General features: G+C 41.4%; 1 protein-coding gene across 1 annotated transcript in view; it reads left to right on the top strand.

The window, feature by feature from the left end:
• The first annotated feature begins 252 nt into the window (after window positions 1–252).
• SKAP2 (src kinase associated phosphoprotein 2) overlaps window positions 253–15,536 on the top strand; it is a 125,450-nt gene continuing 110,166 nt past the window's right edge. The window contains exons 1-3 of the mRNA XM_056857484.1: window positions 253–323; window positions 7,304–7,409; window positions 11,255–11,280. Coding sequence (XP_056713462.1) covers window positions 275–323; window positions 7,304–7,409; window positions 11,255–11,280 — 181 coding nt within the window. The 5' untranslated portion in view covers window positions 253–274. The remainder of the gene's footprint in view (window positions 324–7,303; window positions 7,410–11,254; window positions 11,281–15,536) is intronic.

A 15,536-nucleotide genomic window follows, 5' to 3' on the forward strand; every position in this document is an offset into this window, starting at 1 on the left:
GCGGGCTCGCGGCTAGGAAGGGTTATGCCCTCGTTCAATATGGCGCCGGCGAAGGGGGCGTGCCAGGGAGGGACGCCGCCGCCGAGGAAACCCGGCCCGCGAAACGGCGCGCGGCGTTTGCCGCGCTGACGCGCGCGAGCAGTCCGATGGAATGGGCGGAGCCTCGCCGCCCCGCCTCCTGGCGTCGGTTTCCTCGCCGGCTTCCCGGAGCCGGGCGAAAGGGGGCGTGGCCGCGCGGTTCCCTCCCTCCCTCCGCGCGACCACCTGGCTCGCCATGCACGGCTCCCCCGCCATCCCCGAGGAGCTGGCCGCCCTCCTGGCAGGTAGGGGTTCCCGGCGCGCTCGGGGCTTGCGGCGGAGGCTCCTTGGACGAACTGCGGGCGTGTGGGGAAACCGCGGGGGTCTCGCAGAAGACCCTGATGAGGCGGGGAAGAGCGGCGCTCTGGGTCCCCCGGAAACTCGGGCGGGGGATAGAAACTTGGTCGCTGAGTTTTCCAAGGCTTCGCTAGTTGGAGAGGCGAAGCTTCGCCGCCGGAGGCTGCCAGCTCATGGGGTGGGGGGAGTCTGCGGGAGCGCAAGAGCTTCCCTTTTAGAAGCAAACCCTCTTCTCTTACTTTCAGGGGATGTTTTATAGCGGCGCACTATTTATATGCTTTGAGATGCGAGCTTTGCACGCTTTCGTCTTTTATTTCGAGCCCCCTTCACGGTTTTGAGTCCCCCGTTGGAAAAAGGCAGGTTAAAGCTGTCTCTAGCCCTGACCTAGGATGGCCCAGGCTAGCCTGATCTCGTCAGATCTCAGAAGCTAAGCAGGGTCAGCCCTGGTTAGTATTTGGATGGCACTGGCAAACCACCTCTGTTAGTCTCTTGCCATGAAAGTCCCCCAAAAGGGGGTCGCCATAAGTCGGCTGCGACTTGAGGGCACTTTGCACACAAAGTTGTCTCGAATATGTGAGCTGGGTTCAGGTCTGCTTCTGCGGTGGGACGTATTTGCCAGGGCCGCAGTCTGCAGCGCAATTCTACGTTTGCTTCCATTGTCAGGTCTCTGAAAAATGGAAAGGCACTTCGATGTTGCGTTTCCTGTATTGCACAATGCATCCTTCATACTTCTAATTTTGGTGAAATATTATTTGCATGAATTATCTGTGCAAACGGTGTTCCTTTTGCACGTCACTGACAACTTCCTCTATTTTCACTGACAACTTCCTCTATTTTATTGTCTTTGCAGAAGCTCCTAAGTCAAGTGCTGACAGTCCCCCCCTTTCCTAACAGTTCTCTATTCTGAACAAAGTTGGGTTTATGGGTGAGATTAGCAACTGTCTGTTCCCGTGCATGCTCTGTGATAGCTCCCACTGCTTAAGGGGGTCAGGAAGGTTCCCATGCTTCTGTCATTCTGCATAATGTACAAAACAGAAATGTTTTAGAGGGTGCTTGTATAAAGGGGTTAGGTAGAACTGTGGTGTAACAGAACAGTCAGGAGGATGCTTTTATAAAGGACTAGAATTGTAGTCTATTACAGTGTTTACTGTATTCATTGTTGTATACATTTGTTTTTAAATTTCTATCCCTCGCCTTTCCTGGCAAAGCTGGCCCAAGTGTAATTCAACGTTCTGCATTGGGTACTGTTTTGGACACATTTTTGTTTGCACTGTTTTCTAATTTTGTAAAACTTGTCCTATTGCGCTGCAGATTGCAGACTGGTTGTCTGCTTTCTGATTGCAGTGGGTTTTCATATTTTGTAAACAGCTATGAGTCTCAGAGAGAAGGGCAGGCTGTAAATAAATGTTGGTGTATTTCAGTCTACTTTCTGTGGAAATGTAATAGAAAAACTCTTATTGGTTTAAATGGAGCTGCGCTTCATATGATGTTGGAACTCCAGCCTGTTGGAGGCACTATAGTTGATTCTGAGACTTACAGAGCCCGTTTTGTCATTCCAAACAGAATAAGTTTGGTAGGGTGTCCACTTGTTTTTATTTTGTTCAGGAGAGTAGAGTGTAGGCCGATTTCACTTAGCATGAAACGCACTTCAACAGCAACGAAACAGTTCTGTCCCAATGGATAAAAGTGATAGATGTAAAAAACTTATGTAGTCTGATATACACTCTAATAAGTTGAAGGATTCATCCTGTTTAAATACATCTCAACAGTTTATCATGAACAGTAATATGTTCAATAGTCCCGTAGCTCCTTTAAAGCTACCGTAATTTGCTTTTGTGGCACAAGCTGCCATAACCAAGAGTTACTTCACCAGATGCTTGTAGTAGTCAGCGAAATAGTGGGATACGTGAGCGTACATACACCTGGGAGAGGAGAAATCTCTGTTACGAAGGAAAAATAAAAATAAAGGATAGGGGCCATGGCTCAGTGGTAGAGCATCTGTTCGACATGCAGAAGGTCCCAGGTTCAATCCCTGGCATCTCCAGTTAAAGGGACTAGGCAAGTAGGTGATGTGAAAGACCTCTGCCTGAAACCCTGGAGAGCGGCTGGTGGTCTGAGTAGACAATACTGACTTTGATGGACCAAGGGTCTGATTCAGTATAAGGCAGCTTCATGTGTTCACATCTTTTGCTCTCAACTGTTAAAAATAAACTCTGAAAGCCTGTTAAATGCTTGATAAACAGTGACCAATCCTGGCTAATAGCTCTTCTTCAGCCATTGCAAGTCTGCCTGAGTAAAATGAACTCCTGTTACAGTCGGCGCTGGAACATTTGCCGGCTTTCATAATTTCAAGGATGCCCCTCCAGATACACTTTTGCAGATGTGATGAACAAACTGAAGTGGTCTGGATGTGCTGTCTGCTGATCTTCAGAGCGTGTTTGAGGTCACAGGAATCATATGGCTTCTGGTGTTCTGTACGCTGCCTAGCTTTTTAGACAAATGAAGCATTACGCTCCATTTCCTTAGGATCTCTGTTTCCTGCATGCTGAGGCAGCTTAGTGCTGCTTGAGTGAGGAGGGAAGAGTTATGTCACTCTTTGACCAGCGTTAAGGTGACTTTTTTTTCCACCATGTGCATTGCCTTTCACAGGTCTTGTTTGCATGATCAGTTATCCTGATGTACCACAACCAATTAACCATTTGCTGTAGCCTTGAATGTATTCTTTGGTCAATCAGAAACAAGTGAAGAGGTATTACAGGGAACTGACCACAAACAAACCTTTTGAGGTCCTCTGGTTGTATTTATTAACGTTGCCAAATGGTAGAGAGGCCTTTAAGGGGCTGGACTGGATTTCTCCAGACTTGACAGCTCCAACAATATTTGTTTAGCTGCACCAGTGTGCAGGATCTGCTCCTAGAATGGTTTTAATCAAAGACAAGTATGATAAAAGTGAACGGGAGATGTTGAGATAAGTAAGATTAGGATAAAAGAAATCTTGGCCGAAAGTATGGAATGACAGTGGTTCAGTGGAGTATTTGCAGAAAGAGATGAAAAAAGGACTATATAAGAATAGATGTGAAGGAGAAGGCTATTGTTCTAGTTGAGAACTGCTGTGCAACTCAGGTACAAAGGTGGGAATGGGCAAAATGGCGCCTTACTGTTTCCAAAGTGATCAGTAATAGAATGGGTGGCTGCTTATCTCTCTGACTCTGCTACACAGTTTCTACAGAAACCTGCTGGGAATAATTGGATTCATTAGGTGTTTGGGTGGTCCTAGGGCATATCTGTGCTTCTTTAGCATACTTTTCTCTGGCTGTTCATTGAAACTAGCCACCGAGGTTTCCAGCCAAGGTGATCTACAAGACATCCAAGGGAGTAGGGAAGGTAATTGACTTTTTGATTGTTATGCCCAACAGCTCATCAGACTAATCTCCTTCAGTATGAATTTTTGAAAAGACTTCCAGGGCTCTTATCTGAGATATAGTGCTGCAGAAAAAACATTTCAGTTTTGCAGAGACCGTAAAATTATTGTCTTCTCCAGAGGCTTAAAGAACCCTCAGTGGTTTCCAGTATAATAACCCTTGAAATTAAACACATTTGTTGTAATTGAATCCTGTAGAGTGAAAGGACCTTATTTATTAGGATCTAGCTGTTGATGTTCAAAAAAGTTTTGTTCTTACCCTGTGTTAGTAGATAACTCAGCTGCTTGAATTACCTATTTACAATTAGTTAATAAATCTTTTAAATTCATGTGAAACTGTGAAATGCAATATTTGAAACTAGACCAGGGCTTCTTAAACTTTCCACTCGTGACCCCTTTTCGCCGAGAAATTTTTACACGACCCCAGGTATATAGGTATATAAAATAGGTATACAAATCAAACATTTACTGATAATAGATCAGTTTTTTCGTGATCCCCACATTCAGTTATGCGACCCCACATGGGGTTGCGACCCACAGTTTAAGAAGCTTTGAACTAGATAAGCAGTTTCAGTCCCACTGATCTCTGTGCAAGAGGGTTATGCTTAATTCACCTGTTGGTTAAAGCTTGCTAATGATTGGTTGGTTAAAGCTTGCTAATGATTTAAAGTAGAGGTAAATGTCCATGGATTTTATTGAACTCTGTTGAATTCTGGCCAATAGATACAGTCTAAATATACTTCTGTGCTCGTAGACAGTCACTGATATCCAACTCTAGTCTAGGGATAAACATGATTCTTTCTGGGAATAAATTCAGAAAGGGAAGGTTAGTGAGATAAATCCATAAATATGGATTAATGTTCTAATTATGCCCTAGCTACTGTGGTGAAAAAAGTGCCATCTTCAGGCAGCCAACTTCTCTTGATCACATTTTCATTTGATCGAGTCTAGTTGGGATCCAATATTTTCTACATTTAATTCTCTCATATGAAAATCTAACTATTCTAGTGCTTCATTTCCAGAAAGAACATTACTAAAATGAATGGTAATTACCAAAGAATTCTGGATAACGGAAAGAGACATAATCATTTTATGGATATCATTTAAGCAGATTACCTCTGCAATTACCATCTATTAAAGCAGTATTGAAATAAGACCATATACATTGGAGTTTTTTAAAAAGAGAAGCAGCTGACATTCTTGAAATATCCTGCAATATTTGAAACATAGTTCAATTCTTTGCTATAAATTTGAAAATAAGTGTCACATCAGTAATAAAACTGGCATAGGCTATTTTTATATACTTGCTGCTCAATTAGTTTCTTTTTTAATTAACAGTTTGGTAATTTTCTGTCTTTTGAATTCTGTTCCAGTTATCTGTCAGGAAAATATGCAAGGCAGAACAGAGGATAAAATCTGGGTTTATCCTCTGTGCGTGAGATGTGCATGTGGTGTAATGGTTAGTGTGTCAGACTGGGATCTGGGAGACCTGGGTTCAAAACCTCATGCTGCCAAGGAAGCTTGCTGGGTGGCTTTGGGCCAGTCACACACCCTCAGGGCTGCTGTGAGGATAAAATGGAGGTGGGGAGAATGTTGTAAGCCTTTTTGGATCTCCACTGGGGAGAAAAGTAGGGTATAAATGGATCGCCCCAGGCTAGTCTGATCTCGTTAGGTCTCAGAAGCTAATCAGGGTTGGCCCTGGTTAGTATTTAGATGGGCAACCTCCAAGGAACCAGAGTCATGATGTGGAAGCAGGCAATGGCAAACTACCTCTGAACGTCTCGTGCCTTGAAAACCCTAGGCCTAGGGGGTCGCCGTACATCAGCTGTGACTTGACAGCACACACACAAAAATACAGTGGGCAGTTTTTCTCCCATGACAATTCTATTTAAATGTCCCAATTTCTTCTATTGCCCTACTCATTATTTTTAAAGGGAGCAGTTCAGATGAAAAAGTCACACCTAGCCTGAACCCATATTTATTCAGTAAATCCTGGAAAAAGTTCTCCCTGTATGTTGAAAAAACGATTTTCAAGTTAAAATCCAAGCACTTAACATGACCGCCTTTACTCGGGAGGGCTGTCTGTTTTCATTCAATGTTGTTTATTTGCAGCCTTTAGGACTGTGTTTCCTACAGTTATGCAAAGCCGTTTGCCCCTTTGTACAAAATATGTTGACTGTTGGTACTGGCAGCTGGATATTCAGATGCCCTTTGGGATTTTTCCACTCAAAATTGAGTAGGGCTATGCCATAGAACAACCCCATTGAAGAAGATAACAGCCATTACCTGGACCTCATTGCTGGTGTAAAGGGGCTCATTGTATGGCCCATTTCCAAGAACTCCTCCCCCACCCTGTTCTCCATCATTTGGGACCTGAGGTTCTTGGAAGGACAGCAAGGCCCTTTGGACTTTGTTGGATGGTGCCCTATTGTTGCTGGTTGCGAAGGGGCCCCCCATAACAGTTCAAGCTTCAGGGGCCCAAAAATGTAGGTCAGCCACTGGTTAAGAGTGGTGGTTAGGAGCGGTGGACTCTAATCTGGAGAACTGAGGTTGATTCCCCACTCCTCCACATGTGCGGCGGATGCTAATCTGGTGAATCGAATTGGTTTCCCCACTCCAACACATGAAGCCAGCTGGGTGACCTTGGGCTAGTCACAGCTCTCTTATATCTATCTTGCCCCCACCTACCTCACTCCCTTAACTGATCCTCAGCTGCTGTCAACATATCAGTCCTCAACAGGCTGTTCGAGGTGTTTTTCTTTTCTTTCTTTTTTTTGGCTAATTTATAAAGCCGTATTTTTTCTATGGAGTTGGGGGTTCCTCTACATACATGGATACAACTGTGTTGTCTGTGGTTGCCATTTTTGCTGCTTTCTTCATCTGCTTGGGGGCAGCCAATTTACTATTAGATACAGTGATTATCATTTATAATTTGGGCTCATCTTGCAAATATTAAGTATTATAGTAATGTCAACAGTGTAGTGTTGTTGATTTATTGCCTTACTATGGAGATTCGACTTGCATGCTTTTAGACTTTCGGCTATTTGTAACTCATAGGAAGATGTCATAAGTCTGTGGTCACTTTTGAAAATGTGATTTTCTTAATGAAAGTGCCAAACGATGTTTGATCTCATAGCAATGGTATGACCATAAAGCAGTTTATTGTCTTCTAGCTTTTATTCCTCAAGTAATAGGGTATATATACATATTTCATGTAGTTTGACAGTTTATTAAAACTTGTTGGATTTTTGTTCATTTAATGATGGCAAATGTCAAACAGCATTTGCTGTGCTAAGCATAAGCCCAGCAGTGAACAAATCTATCCAGTTTAGAGTTTGAAATATCTTTTAATTATATTGTGCCTGGAACTGATAAAGTAACCCCATTAGATAGTTTAGATATTACTGCCATATATACATACATACACATACATAATGGAGTAATGTTTTCTGAAAATTACCATTTCTCCTCTTGACTTGTATCTCCTTTTATCCTTTCATGATTTAGATGTGGATGCATTTATATCGGATATCCTAAAAGGAGAAAATTTATCCAAAAGAGCAAAGGAAAAGAGGGATGCCCTGATTAAGAAGATAAAAGACATCAAGTCCAAGTAAGCTATTTGAACTCTCTCTTTTTAATCTGTATGCAATATGTTTACTAAAAGTCAGTTATCCTTGAAACATGCCTGTATCATAGGTCAATTATTACTATTCCTGTTTCATAAAGACCTGAAGCTAAGGCCACTCCAAACATCTCCCCATGGCATAAAAGTCCTTGTCGGAGTTACAGCCTTCTAAGTCCATGGACTTAGAAGGATGTAACTGCTCTAGATCTCTTGACCTTGAGCCAAGGTCAAAGGTAGGCTATAAATATTTTAATAATAACAAATATATTCCATGGCTTAAACTACTAAGCCATTGTGGAACTTGCCGCATGGTCAGTTTGTTGCACCATCAGGTACGTGTGTATTTATTTTTTGCTTCTGGTGGCACAATTCTCCCACAGGTTTGCATTTACTTGTGAGGACATCAACATTTCTTCCTGATAGCATATTTGCTGGTATTTTGGTTGTTGCGATAAATGCACAAGTGCCCCATCTTTTTTTGTTCATTGGTGATGGCTTGCACAGTCCCTCTCTCTTGTCCTTCCACCCATGCTTGCTCCATTTCACAAACTTATAAATTGTTATTTACTGTGATACTCTAGAAGCTGTATGCTTCCTCTCCCTTTCTGCACAGCTGTTTTCTCCTTCTCTGTTACATATGGACAAAATACGGCTTTATTTTCAGTATGGAAAAGATGATCAGGAAGAATAGTTAAAATGCCGTTGAAGCTTTTTTAGATATACTATACAGGCACTGGCCACCAAGACTAGATTAATTCATGCCATCGTATTCCCTATTACTATGTATGGGTGTGAAAGCTGGACAGTGAAGAAAGCTGATAGGAAGAAAATAGATTCCTTTGAAATGTGGTGTTGGAGGAGAGTATTACGGATTCCGTGGACTGCCAAAAAAACAAATCAATGGGTTATAGATCAAATCAAGCCTGAACTGACCCTAGAAGCTAAAATGACTAAACTATGGCTATCGTATTTTGGTCACGCCATGAGACGACAAGAGTCACTGGAAAAGACAGTCATGTTAGGAAAAGTTGAGGGCAGTAGGAAAAGAGGAAGACCCAACAAGAGATGGATTGACTCAATAAAGGAAGCCACAGCCTTCAATTTGCAAGATCTGAGCAAGGCTGTCAAAGATAGGATATTTTGGAGGACTTTCATTCATAGGGTCACCATGAGTCGGAAGCGACTTGACGGCACTTAACACACACACATACACGCAAGTCTGCTGTTGCTATATGATAATGCTCAGGATTAAGTAGTAAATAGGTGTGCTTCTGTAAAAGATCCATGTCCTTGAAAGAAAAGAGCTTCCCTTCTTGTTCCCATCTTGTATTTTAATGTGATATATGGGTTTCTGTTGCACTGGATCCTTTTGCAATATTTCTCTTCGCTTATAAAATGCTTGGACTAGACGGCAACTCAGCCTCTAAATAATGAAACATATCTCAAGCTTCCCCGCCCCAGAATACCAAGTTTTGTCCCATCCTAGAAAAAGAACATGGATTATGATGAGCACCAGAAATGAAGCTGTCGGCTAAGCAGTTCAGAGAAAAATGCTATGAAATGAAAGGTGTTTTTTAAAAGAATGCTTAGATCAGACCTGTTCATTTTTTTCCTGAGTCTTTTTGAAGGGATGCCACCTTGAACCACAAGGACAGGCGGGATATAAATGTTTTAATACATACATGAATGCATGAGCTACTCTGCAGCTTCCTGTTTTTTTGATATTTTTTTTTTTTGCTGTCAAGTCATAGCTCACTTATGGTGACCCTGTACTGGAGGTCTCCCATCCACATACTTGTCAGGGTCGAAGCTGAGAGTGTGTGTCTGGCCCAAGGTCGCCCAGGGAGTTTCTCTGGCATAGTGGGGTTTCGAACCTGGGTTTCTCAGATCCTAGTCCAACACCTTAACCACTACACCATGCTGCCTGTTGGAGACCCTATTTTAAAGTTAAATCATAAGACACAGAAACAGGCAGCGGTTGGCAAACTGGTAGGTGCAGCCTTTCTAGGATTTCAGAGTATGGGCTATGAGACTTCTTTTCCTCAGTGGGGGGAAAGATGAAAACACAATGTTCCTCCTGAACTAGAAGGCAGATGGAAAGAAACTGAAAATGTTAATGCTGTGCTGATTTGTGAGGGTCCACCTTCTTGCATTTCCATGTTAGCATTTTTTTCCTCAGGACCTCCCATGTTCAAGCTGTCTGGGTTGCATAGCCTACCCTGGTCCTGCTCCAGGGCTTGTCAGCTGTATGGACCTATAGGGACTAACACAGACTAAATCATGCAGGACATCTGGGATGTGCCAACTGGAATTGCTGAACTGCACAGATCCTTGAAATTAGGAATGTCAAAATTCTCCGTTGACCCAAGCTAGATGGATTGTTTATCCTCCGAGAGCGGTCATGGCATTCTGCCCAAACCCTGAAACAATTGTTGCCTGCAAAATGAAGCACTGTAGAAGAATAGCACTGGGCTTTTTATGTAAACAAAACTGTAATTGGCATTGGAAGGAAATTTTGCTTTGTGTAGAAAAAGTTAATCTGTCACTTACTAGTTTCTGTGGCCCAGTTCACATGAGCAAAACTTTCTCAGACGATTGTGTCATGTAGGCCTAGGGTTGCATGAAGGAGTGAAGGTGGCATGGTATAGCCTGATCTGGGAAGCTAAGCAGGATCGATTCTTGGATGGAAGACCACCAAGGAAGCAGGGGAAGGCAATAGCAAACCACCTCTGCTTCTCATTTGCCTTGGAAGCCCCTTGCTGGGGTCATCATAAGCCAGTTGTGACTTCATGGCTCTTGCATACATATGTAGGGCTGCATGAAGAAATGATAGCGTGAACTGGACAGGACCCATAGTGATAATTGCATGGACTGCTGTGAGCTATTGCAGTTGTCTGATTTTTGTTCTGCCTTTCTTCCAAAGAACTTGGGATAGTGAGTAGCTTGTTTCCTCTGCATTTTATCCTCACAACAGTCCTGTGAGGTAGGTTAGGCTGGCCCAAGATTACCTAATGATTTTATGACCAAAGGGATTTGAACTCATGGCTTTATTTTAGATGTTTCCTTGTAAATTCATGAAAGCTTACTTTAGTTGTCTTGGAAGCCCCCTTAGGTTCAAATCATAGTTTTTATTGTTGCAAACTTTTTAAAAATTATAGTTTTGGAAAGAACTGTACTTTGAGTTATTCAGTATGCAAAAGGGGGTACAAAAGAAACATTCTGCCTAATGTCTAAGTGCGTTTGCAAGATCTGGACGTTTAGTACTGTAAAACACAATGACCTCTGATGCCACAAACAAAAAATGTGGAACATTTTTACTGCTAGGTAGGTGTGCAGTTTGGTTTGGGGTTGAAATATATCCCAAAATGCAATATGTGTACATTTTTTCAGAGGTTGGTTAGAGGGTTAGACATTGAAAAAAGTTATAAAAGTTGATTCACTTTATAGCAGTTGTGAGCATAAAAACTGTATTTATAAGTAGAATATTTAACTTTTCATATTTTATTTTGAATTGTTAATGTTCTCTTTTTGATTCCTGATGGAAGGGGAGGAGTATACATGTCTTGAATAAATAAGATCTTATCCAGAGAGTAATTTGTTTGTCAAAGTTAGGACATTTTGGAGGACTTTCATTCATAGGGTCGCCATGAGTCGGAAGCGACTCGACGGCACTTAACACACACACTTTGTTTGATTTCAGTCTGCCTTTTTGTCACTATGCCAACATGTTTAACTCTTTTTAAGAATGTCTCAACAAGAAAGGTGGGCTATAAAATAAAGTAAACAAACTTATATGTTCTTCTTTCTCTACCACCCTTCTCTTTCCTCAGCTACCCTCAGGAACTTCCAGAAAGAGGTACGTACCTGGATTTTCATTTTTATGTGACACAAATATTGTTTGGTTTGATAAGGTTTATTCAATCATGTGCATTTTTAAAAATCACAAACTTCAAGTGTTCAGGCTGTGGGCTTACCATCATGGCTGAGAGTTCTAGCTCCCCCTGCTGGAAGAAAAAGTGGAAAGCATTTGTTGAGGGGAATGACTTTTTGTGTTTTAAAACAAAACAGAATGAAACCAACAATGGAAAAAAAAACTTTGCTGATATTGTAGCTGCATTATTAATTTTAAAAATGCATTTATATTAACTTTGGAGGCCCAAACTATACAACGTAGTTTAAAATTGATGTTTTTAGCATAAATGGAATGTATGCAAAAGAGACATTGTTAAATAGAGTAGAGGTTTGGCAAATGGATCAAGGCATATTATATCACACAGTTGGCAAAGTACTGCTAAATCAAATACTAAGTCTTTTTCTGAAGCAGGAATAACTTGTTTTTTCTTTTGCCAGAGTTGTGGCTGGTCCCCCCCCCCCCCCCAAACACACACACACAAGTTTAATGTATGGGAACAAGGTCTAAATGCTGTACCTGGAAACTGAACGGTGACTTGCATATTACCTTCCAGCGGGTACACTGCAACAGATTTTTATAGTCTCATTAAGACCTGGCAAATACAGTGCTCTGTTCTGACTCTGAACCTGAAATGGCCCTTATTTTCACTATGCTAATTCATGAGGTCATGACCTGCAGCTTGTGAATGCTGGCATAAGGGTCACCGCAAGAGGTCAAAAAAGCGCATGTGGATCTACAGTAGGTTTCTCTCCCCCCAAGCAGAAATAGAAATCTTGGGCAGGCAGTAGTAACATTTATCAGTTGTAGGGGCCATTGTGTTGGGGCCTTTCCTTTAATCTGTTTCGCTCCTTGGCTGTTAACAAACACAACTTTCAGTGTTAAAGTGTTTTATGGTATGTGCATGCTTTCAAAGTTACTACCAGCTTTGAGTGGGTGTCCTTAGTACGGCAGTGGCAACTGTAATTGGAAGCCAAAGGATAAATTAGAATTTTTCTTTTAGATTTTTTAGGATTACAAGCCAATTAGATTGGGAACAAAAAACAACCCCTTAATTTTATGTTTGACGAAATATGTAATTCAAATACATGTGATTAGTTCAATATAGAGATTCAAAATCTAATGACCTGTACTGGAAAACAAATACTAGGGAATAATTGCTTACGTTACTGTTTAAATTGACTCCATTCTGGGAAATGCGAACGGGAGTTTTTTGCCTGCACAGGGAAGAGTTGCAGTGTTTTCCAACAGGAGGGTTCTGCTGTCATATGAGTTTCTTAAACTGTCTTCTTTTCGTTTTGGTGGGAAAAGATACAGAACCCCCATTTCTTTTACCTGTAGGCCAAAAAGCAGTCTGGGGAGGGCAACTTTGATTTTCAAAATGGCCAGAGGGGGACAGGATGTGCTTCTACCCTCCTTTCCCCATCTGATGGCATTCACAGCATTTTGGTTAAGGAAAGAGAACCTTGGAAAGTATTCATGCGTCTCCTGAATATTTTCGAAGTCAGCCTTAAGATTATGTTCCCCATTTATCAAATATTAAGCAAAATATCAGTGGGTTAGTAGTTCTGAGAGCCAGCGTGGTGTAGTGGTTAAGAGCGGTGGACTTTAATCTGGAGAACCAGGTTTGATTCCCCACTTCTCCACATAGCAGTGGACGCTAATCTGGTGAACTGGATTTGTTTCCCCACTCCTCCACATGAAGCCAGCTGGGTGACCTTGGACAAGTTACAGCTCTGTTAGAGCTCTCTCAGCTCCACCTACCTCACAGGGTATCTGTTGTGGGGAGGGGAAGGGAAGCTGATTTTAAGCCAGTTTGAGTCTTCCTTAAGTGGTGGAGAAGGTTGGCATATAAAAACCAACTCTTCTTTTTGTATGTACCTTTTACTGTTGAAGATAATACCCCTTTCTCTCCACCTGGTAATGCATTTGAGTACCCTCTGGAGGACATGTAAGCAATTGGACTCTTTGTATAGCCACGCAGTTAGATCAGTTGCTATTCTACCAAATCTTTGTCTTTCAAGGCTTGACCCTTCGATACTGCCAAATCAAAAGCTTGTGTTGAAATAAAGGTACACATGGACACATGAAGCTGCCTTATACTGAATCAGATCCTTGGTCCATCAGTGTTGTCCATCAAGTCAGTGTTGTCTATGCAGATCAGCAGCGGCTCCCCAGGGTCTCAGGCAGAGGGCTTTCACATTATCTATTTGCCTAGTCCCTTTAACTGGAGATGCTGGGGATTGAACCTGGGACTTTCTGCATGCCAAGCAGATGCTCTACCACTGAGCTATGGCCCTTCCCCAATGAAATTAGACAGGGTTTTGCTTAGCCCTTGATTGTAATGAATGTATTTTTCTTCAGTGCTTCATAACAAGACAAACTGTTGACTTGCATGTGTCTTGGATCTTCCTTATTGTCAGGAATACACTGCATTTGTTGTCAAAACCTAAGGTGGCCCTAGCTTTCCCTAACTGGATTTACAGGGTTCCCTCAGCTCATGCTTTTCAACATGTAATCACAAGATTAACAGTTGAATTCCAGTGCAATCTTATGCAGAGTATTGGTGGCTGATCTGCGCCTTCTGCTTTCAAATAATTCAGTATCACAGCATGGAGGGCTTCCAGGTTGTTGGGGGTTTTTTTTGCTACCATGTGAGGGTTAGATAATATACAGGCTGCAGTCGAAGTGGACAACGCTACTCGAGTGAGCCAAGTGGTCTGGCTCATCATAGGGCAGCATTCTAGCTTCATATAACAGGTAAAAAAGGGATTATGAGAAGGAACAGTTGATAAAACTGTCTTTTTAAAAAAAAGAAAGAAAAAAGATTAGACTGGAGCAAAGGAATTGGTGCTTTAAATGTATATGTTAATTATTATATAATTTTTGAACTGTCAAAACAAGTCACTTGCGTAGTGCTTCAGAAGATAGCAATGGTAAAGGCAGCTGAGTGTTTTTTTGCAGGTCAATTTTGAAGAATTTCTTGTCTAGACCGCTCTTTCCTTGACATTGTACTGGAACATTGTACATGTGTCTAGGGATTTAGGGGCCTCCCAGTAACAACAATTCATTTCAAAGAGTATTGACTGAAATATGTTGGTATGTGCTTTATAACAGAGGCTGTGGCAGAAGTCAAATATTGATGATGACAAAACTCATAATTATAAACCAATTGTTGAGAGCAAGGAGAGAGCAGGATGGGGGTAGGAAAGGAACAGAATAGGGTATATACTTTAGGAGATCCATGAAGTCAGTATAAATAAGAATTCCTTGATAGCAGCTGATGTAAAGTCAATCTGAACTTATTATTGGAAATTAATGGTTATCCTCCCTTAACAATGGTAAAACTTAAAGATCTAGTTTCCTAGATTAGTATACTAGCATTATCTGCTAGGATCGATAAACAAACACATAAAATTGAAAAAAAATTACATTTAATACAGAAGGATCAGGTACTATGTCATATTCCAAATAACTTAAATATTTGACTACCAAAATATATGTGATGAAATTATAGAAGTAAAAAATAGTAGTTGTCCCCCATAACCATTAAACTACGCTTAATTATTGAAACTTTTTTAAAAAGTTCTAGGATAAATCAAAGGTTGTTCTGGGGAAGCCATATTAATGAGCATCAGTCTCTTAATTATCCTCATGGCTACATCATAGGGACATATCCGAGGCTTTTTCTTTGTGTAATAACTTTTTATAAAGAAGTATTTTTAAACTGATCATTAATTTTATGACTGCAGAAATGAGATGCAAAATTTATGCTGTTGTCGTTGGCATGGGCTCAAGGCACCACTGACATTATGCATGATTATAATGGAATAGCTGCCCGCTAATGAGTCTATAGACATTTCGTTTGAACATGCCTTGCTTTTAGATGTCTGATTAGGCTGTAATGCTTTCAATTATGCCAGCAAATAGTGCTGGATACATTTACCTGATGCCTCTTATTCCTTTGTAGTTCAGCTTTCTATTACATAGATACCAATTGAACACTTTTCTTTATTGATTGTTTTTAGCTCCCCCCTCCCCATTCCCAGGTACACCTGTTGAAGGGACCAAATTTCTATCTTAGGATGCTAAACAATGACTCATCCAATGAATGAAAGAGTAGCATTCTTAGCACTGAGTGTTGTTCCCTTCTGACAACCTCAGCCAGTAGAGAGTATAGGCTAGCGGTCAAGACCTTGGGC

Source organism: Euleptes europaea, chromosome 11, assembly GCF_029931775.1.
Source record: "Euleptes europaea isolate rEulEur1 chromosome 11, rEulEur1.hap1, whole genome shotgun sequence".
NCBI lineage: Eukaryota > Metazoa > Chordata > Lepidosauria > Squamata > Sphaerodactylidae > Euleptes > Euleptes europaea.